General features: G+C 54.1%; 1 protein-coding gene across 3 annotated transcripts in view; it reads left to right on the top strand.

Moving 5' to 3' along the window:
* The first annotated feature begins 2,327 nt into the window (after positions 1-2,327).
* The window catches only part of LOC117744500, an 11,169-nt gene continuing 5,950 nt past the window's right edge, over positions 2,328-7,546 (top strand). For 2 of the 3 annotated variants that reach the window (XM_034552841.1, XM_034552840.1), the window contains exons 1-2: positions 2,328-2,473; positions 3,200-3,265. Coding sequence is in view for 1 of the 3 variants with exons in the window: in XM_034552839.1 (XP_034408730.1) it covers positions 2,392-2,465 (74 nt within the window). In the remaining 2 variants the exon portion in view is untranslated. The remainder of the gene's footprint in view (positions 2,474-3,199; positions 3,266-7,546) is intronic. The other variant, XM_034552839.1, reaches the window with a different exon arrangement.

Genomic DNA, 7,546 nt, shown 5'->3' with positions numbered 1-7,546 from the left:
AGAGGGCTGGTGCAGGTGATTGGACACAGGAGGAAACAATCAGGGACAGGGCAGACAATCACAGGGACAGGAAGTACAGAGAACACGAGAGACAAGGACTTCAAAATAAAACAGGAAACACGACACTTTATTTCTCTCCCTCCCTCTCTCCCCCCCCCCCCCCCCCTCAAGGGGGCGGATTCCAGACGTCCCAACACAGTCCCCCAGGGTGGGTGGAGGGGAGCCGGAGGCGGGACCAAAAGCATGGCAGAAGAAGTCCGGAGGACGGGCAGGAGGACGGCCACCAGGAGGACTGACCTGCTCCGGAGGACGAGCAGGAGGACGGCCACCAGGAGGACTGACCTGCTCCGGAGGACGGGCAGGAGGACGGCCACCAGGCAGATAGACCTGGTCCAGGGGACGGGCCGGAGGACGACCACCAGAAGTACTGACCTGCTCCGGAGGACGGGCAGGAGGACGGCCACCAGGAGGACTGACCTGCTCCGGAGGACGGGCAGGAGGACTGACCTGCTCCGGAGGACGGGCAGGAGGACGGCCACCAGGCAGATAGACCTGGTCCAGGGGACGGGCCGGAGGACGACCACCAGAAGTACTGACCTGCTCCGGAGGACGGGCAGGAGGACGGCCACCAGGAGGACTGACCTGCTCCGGAGGACGGGCAGGAGGACGGCCACCAGGCAGATAGACCTGGTCCAGGGGACGGGCCGGAGGACGACCACCAGAAGTACTGACCTGCTCCGGAGGACGGGCAGGAGGACGGCCACCAGGAGGACTGACCTGCTCCGGAGGACGGGCAGGAGGACGGCCACCAGGCGGACAGACGGACTCCGGAAAACCGGGCTCTGGAAAACCGGGCTCAGGGGAACCGGGCTCTGGAGCCGTAGGCCGTGCCAAAGGAACCCCGGGAACAGAAGCCGGAAGCGGCCAGGGTTGGTGACCGAACACAGGGAGCCTGAGTCGGCCGGGGCGGCAACGGGACAGGAGGAAACGGAGTCTGCCGAGGCGGCGACGTGACCCGGGGAACCGGGGTCTGCCGGGGCGGCGACGTGACCCGGGGAACCGGGGTCTGCCGGGGCGGCGACGTGACCCGGGGAACCGGGGTCTGCCGGGGCGGCGACGTGACCCAGGGAACTGGGGTCTGCCGGGGCGGCGACGTGACCCAGGGAACCGGGGTCTGCCGGGGCGGCGACGTGACACGGGGAGTTGGTGTCGGCCGAGGCGCCGACGGGACACGAGGAGCCGGGGTCGGCCGGGGCGCCAACAGGACACGAAACTGCGGCGTGGACTGCGGCGTGGACTGCGGCGTGGACTGCGGCGCAGCGTCGGCAGGAACCGGCGTAGACTGCGGCCGAAGCAGGACCCTGTTTAACGCTTGGAGGGACTCCATCATGTCCCGGAGAGCGTCCTGGGACAAGGCAAAGGAAGCAAGGGCCGGCCGGAAGTCTGACAGGTCACAGGAAGTTGGGGTTGGCCGGAACACGGAGGCGGCAACAGGAACAGGCGAGGGCTGCAGCACGGAGGCGACTGCGGGAACCGGAGTAGTCTGCGGCACAGAGGCGGCAGCCGGAACCCTCCACCGACGCGGTCCGGAGGTTTGCGCCCCCCACTCTGGGGCTGGGCCTGGGTGACCTCTGCCCCTGGGGCTACGAGGCCCCCCATTAGCCAAACGGGTCCCGTTGAAGGGGTCTGGTGCCGAGACCCTATGGGGGTTGTAGTTCCCCTTCTGGAGGCTACGAGGGCCCCCATAGGCCAAGCGGGTCCCTTCGAAGGGGTTGTAGGCTGGGTCCATCCTTGGTCGGTTCGTTCTGTTATGTGTGCAGCTACAAACACTGGACCCAAACGCCGTCAACGTGGGAAAAGCAACTTTATTGCTCCACAGGATACAAAAACAGGATTCAAAAACAGTCTCACCCACAAGATCTTCCACGATCTGGACAAGACGAACCGACAAAGGGGAATGACATGAACAGGACTTAAATACAGAGGGCTGGTGCAGGTGATTGGACACAGGAGGAAACAATCAGGGACAGAGCAGACAATCACAGGGACAGGAAGTGCAGAGAAACAGAGGACACGAGAGACAAGGACTTCAAAATAAAACAGGAAACACGACAACACTACAGATCCTGACAGTGTGTGTGTGTGTGTGTGCGTGTGTGTGTGTGTCTTAGTGTGTGTGTGTGAGTGTGTGTGTGTTTGTGTGTATGTGTGTGTGTGTGTGTGTGTGTGTGTGTGTGTGTGTCTTAGTGTGTGTGTGTGAGTGTGTGTGTGTGTGTGTGTGTGTGTGTGTGTGTGTGTGTGTGTGTGTGTGTGTGTGTGTGTGTGTGTGTGTGTGTGTGTGTGTCTTTAAGCAGTACAAACAGCGAGCTCTCCGTGTTTGATCAGTGTGTCATGAAGTCTTCGTGCCGCATGAAGAACTCGTCTCTCGTGTCTGAACTTGAACTCACCGTCTGGTCTGGACACAGGTACACAGGTAGGCTGGAGACACACTTTATTACACTTGTTCCTTGGATATAGTTTATAGTATTTCTGTTTTCCATGTAAACTCAAGTCTTTATTGGTCAGAGGTTTAGTGTCGTTCTCATAAATGTTACAATGAGGAAAAAGAATAACAGTAAAGTGTAGATGAGTTTTTACCAAAGACAATTTGTGAATGCATATGTAAATTATTCAATCATAACATAAGCCAACCATGTGTAATGTATGTGTTATAACTGTTGGAGAAACCCTGCAAAGCAGACATATAGAACACATATCGGTTAGATACTGACACTAAGTATCAGACACCATTATTATAATACATTTATAGCTATGTATTTTTTTGTCTTATATATAGTTTTACAATGTAAAGTTAAGCCTGATGTTGCCTTGAACATAAAACATAACATTCTGTATATATTACATCATTTGTAAATCCATTCCTCGCCACGTTAACTCGATTCTTGATATTTGAAACACATTCGCGTGGATGAGGAGAAAAATGTGCACTTCGATTCATCAAGACTTCTCTCACATTCTGGATGCTGCATTCACTGTGGAGGCATTATCATATGTTTCTTCTCAAGTGTAAATGATGTATATATGTATACACATGTATATATGTGTATATACTGTATATATGTATACATGTATGTTGTACCTGCACTGTCTACATTTACGGCCCTGAGAAACAGCTGATGCTCTGCTGCTTGTTTGACAGGAGTCAGTCGGGATGATTAAAAAGCTGCTGCTTCAAGTCTTGCTGAGCTGCAGCTGAGAGAACAAGGTAAACATCCACCACACTACGCCAGGTTTCTGGTCTCAACAGGCGCTGACGTCACACAGCACACACAGCATGTGTTTCCTCATCTTCCTCCAGGCCTTTGCATACATCAGCTGGTATGTTTGTGGAGTTGGAAAGTAAATAGGACCTCATATTTAGTCATGTTGACACACCAAAGCAGTCATCTGTCGTAAATATTCTACGTTGTCTGTGTATTGTGGCAATCAAGCTCAGAAATGACACTTGTATTTCTGAGGTTTGTATATGTAGTTTAGCTGCCAGACACACATGTTCTTTACATGTAATAATGAATTGAGCAACATGCGGTGAGTTTCTTGAAATAGTTGAAGCTGTTAAAAGTGAATACAACTCAGTTCAGAGGGGGAATCCCCTTTGATCACTGGGCAGGCTAACGACCAGAGAAACTGGAGCTCATTTGCATGCAGCGGCCAATAGGTTTCTATGTAAAACACTAACACGCAAATGTAGTGACTTGAGTAATGAAAGCTGTTTGCTGTTGAAATGTCCGACCGGTCTCACTTCCCCGCGGCCTGAGAGCTCTTTTCGGTTTGAGTTGACATGAAAGCCGCACGCCGCCTGCAGGCTGAGGATTCTGTTCAGCTGAACCTGAAGCTGCCGTCAACACCACGCCGTTCTGTTGGAGGGTGTGTGAATGTGTGTGACATTTGGACTATTACATTAGTCCTGCTAATGAAACGACGTACCCGTCTTCTCTCATCTGCTCTATAAGCAGGGTGTGTCTGCCTGCGTTATATTATATTATATAATGTGTTATCATGTGACAACGCTATGGTTCAGGTTTGGGTTTTAAATGACCTCAATGATGTCACAGTAATAATTCACCATGATCACCACCCCACAACACCACTGTGACACTACCACATACACTGCTCTTTCACCAGGAAATACTGAGAGAAAAGCAGCATTAAATAACTAACTAACTAGCTAACGGTCTCAGCTCACAACCTCCATACTCACGCTCAGAGAGAGAGAGAGAGAGAGAGAGGTGTCAAGGTGTGCAGAGAGAACAGGAAGTAAGTCATATAAAGGTCAACCTCTGTGTGCTCGGAACGTGAGATAGTTTACAAATGTACCGAGGAAGTGACCGACTCCCTCGACTGCAAACAGACAGCTCGGACTTTATTCAGCTCAACACAGACTGCAAAGATTTATAGGAACACTTTATCATGTTTTTGGTAACTGATTAATTGGTGTATCTCTCTGGGACTTGCTCCTCCAGTCCGAATCAGGAGCGTCACATATTTCAGTCTGGACCAAAGTGGTGGACCAAGGAAGCTACATCATCATCCACAGAGCCACGAGTTAGCTCCATGGAGGGAAATGACGATATTAAATTCAGTGTGATACCACTATAGTTCGAGCACACTCCCTGGTCCCCCTTCTTGAAGATGGGAACCACCACCCTGGTCTGCCAGTCCATGGGCACTGTTTCCGACCCCCATGCGATACTGAAAAGGCGTGTCAACCAAGACAGCCCAACAATGTCCAGCGCTTTCAGCATCTCAGGGCGGATCTCATCCACCCCTGGCGCCTTGCCGCCAAGGAGCTTTTTGACTATCTTAGCGACCTCTGCCAGGGATATGGGTGAATCCACCCCAAAGTCTTCCGGCACTGCCCCCTCTCCGGGGGACATGTTGGCCGGGTTTAGGAGTTCCTCAAAGTGTTCTTTCCACCGCCCGACGATGTCCCCAGTCCGGGTCAGCAGTTCCCCCCCCCTGCTGAGAACAGCCTGGGGTAGACCCTGCTTTCCCTTCCTGAGCCGTCGGATGGTTTGCCAGAACTTCCTTGAGGCCAACCGAAAGTCCTTCTCCATGGCCTCCCCGAACTCCTCCCATGCCGAGTTTTAGCCTCCGCGACCATCGTCGCTGCAGCCCTTCTGGCCCGCCGGTACCCGTCAGCTGCTTCAGGAGACCCCTGGGCCAGCCAGGCCCGAAAGGCCTCCTTCTTCAGTTTGACGGCTTCCCTCACCCCCGGTGTCCACCACCAGGTTCTCGGGTTGCTGCCACGACAGGCACCGATGACCTTCCGGCCACAGCCCCGAGCAGCCGCGTCCACAATAGAGGCTTTGAACAAGGTCCACTCGGATTCCATGTCCCCAGCCTCCCTCGGGATTTTTGAGAAGTTCTTCCGGAGGTGGGAGTTGAAGACCTCCCGGACAGGATCCTCTGCCAGACGTTCCCAGTTCACCCTCACTACACGTTTGGGCTTGCCAGGTCTCTCTAGCCGAGTCCCCCGCCATCTGATCCAACTCACCACCAGGTGGTGATCAGTTGACAGCTCTGCTCCTCTCTTCACCCGAGTGTCCGAGACATACGGCCGCAGATCAGATGATACGATTACAAAGTCGATCATTGATCTCCGGCCTAAGGTGTTCTGGTACCAGGTACACTTATGAGCCACCTTATGTTCGAACATGGTGTTCGTTATGGACAAACTGTGGCTAGCACAGAAGTCCAACAACAAAACACCATTCGGGTTCAGATCGGGCAAGCCGTTCCTCCCAATCACGCCCCGCCAGGTTTCTCTGTCATTGCCCACGTGAGCGTTGAAGTCTCCCAGGAGAACAATCGAGTCGGCAGGCGGCGCCCTTTCCAGGACCCCTCCCGCCGACTCCAAGAAGGCCGGATACTCTTGCTGTTTGGTGCATAAGCACAAACAACAGTCAGAGCCTTACTCCCCGCAACCCGTAGGCGCAGGGAGGCGACCCTCTCGTTCCCCGGGGAAAACTCCAACACAGCGGCGCTCAGCCGGGGGCTCGTGAGTATCCCCACTCCCGCCCGGCGCCTCTCACCCTGGGCAACTCCAGAAAAGGACAAAGTCCAACCCTTCTCCAGGAGCTTGGTTCCAGAGCCCATGCTGTGCGTGGAGGTGAGCCCAACTATATCTAGCTGGTACCGCTCCGCCTCCTGAACCAGCTCCGGCTCTTTCCCCGCTAGTGAGGTGACGTTCCACGTCCCTAGAGCTAGTCTATGCCGCCAGCGATCGGCCCGCCCAGGTCTCCCGCCTGGCCCGCCGACGAGCTCCCCTCCTGGGTCTGGCTCCGGGAGGGTGCCCCGGTTTCCCTTGTCCGGGCAAGGTAGCTTCAGACCGTGGGCTGCTATTCATCAGGGTTTATTGAACCGCTCTTAGTCTGGGCTCTCCCCCGAGACCTGTTTGCCTTGGGAGACCCTACCAGGGGCTGATGCCCCGGACAACATAGCTCCCAGGATCACTGAGCCACTCAAACTCCTCCACCACGTTAAGGTGGCGATTCATAGGAGGAGCTGCAAAAGTGAATTGGGCAAATAGTGAGGCTCTGGCAGTGTGCAGTTGGTGGTAAGGGGGGCACCCAGTCTACCAGGGGGGTTGACCTGGAAGAAGGATGGGCTAAAGTATTTCGGGCTGTATGTTGGGGACGGACCATTTGTAAAAGAGAATTGGGATGGCGTTGTGGAGAAAATGAAGGGAGTCTTGGCCAAATGGAAATGGCTGAAGCCCCAGATGTCGTACAGAGGCAGGACGCTGGTGATCAATAACCTGGTGGCTTCGGCTCTGTGGCACAAGCTGGCCTGCATGGAGCCACCTAGAGGCCTCACGCACAAGCTGCAGGCCATCTTGGTAGATTTCTTTTGGGACCGGCTGCATTGGCTCCCTCAGAATGTGCTGTTTTTAACAAAAGAGGAGGGTGACAGGGGCTGGTCCACATTGGCAGCAGAGTGGCAACATTCAGGTTCCAGTTTGTTCAGAGATGTGGTGTGGAGGGACGTGACCAGCTGCCTTTTAAGGAAGGCACTGGTCTGGGGGTAGACACTGCACTCTTTTTAATGGATTTTAATCTTTTAAAACGGTGTGGACTGTCTCCTTTTTACCAGTCACTTTTTAAGCTGTGGAACTCTTTTAAAGCGGCCTCACTGCACTGGCTACTGGAGGAACCTCTGGTGAACGGGGCCAGGATGGATGTCCAGGACAGTGCAACACCAGGGCTCAGCAGCATGCTGTGCTCCTCTGGAACCACTAAGGAAGGTGGTGGATGTAGCTGGTCCTGGTCTGACGGACGCACCTGCGTCTCTTCTCGGGCTGAAGTCCCGTGGGCTCTGGACTAAGACCAGGATGGAGGATCTATAAACCTCCTATTAAGAAGAGGACTGGAGATCATCTATGTCCGTTCTGCCAGGCTGTGGAGACTGTTTTTATGACTGTAAAAGACTCTGAAACGTTTTTAATGCCCTGCACTTTGTTTTTAGAAGGTTTGGTGAAACCTGG

Source organism: Cyclopterus lumpus, chromosome 15, assembly GCF_009769545.1.
Source record: "Cyclopterus lumpus isolate fCycLum1 chromosome 15, fCycLum1.pri, whole genome shotgun sequence".
NCBI classification, from domain to species: Eukaryota; Metazoa; Chordata; class Actinopteri; order Perciformes; family Cyclopteridae; genus Cyclopterus; species Cyclopterus lumpus.
The sequence above is the reverse complement of the archived record's forward strand: the minus strand, read 5'-3'. Positions and strand labels throughout refer to the sequence as shown.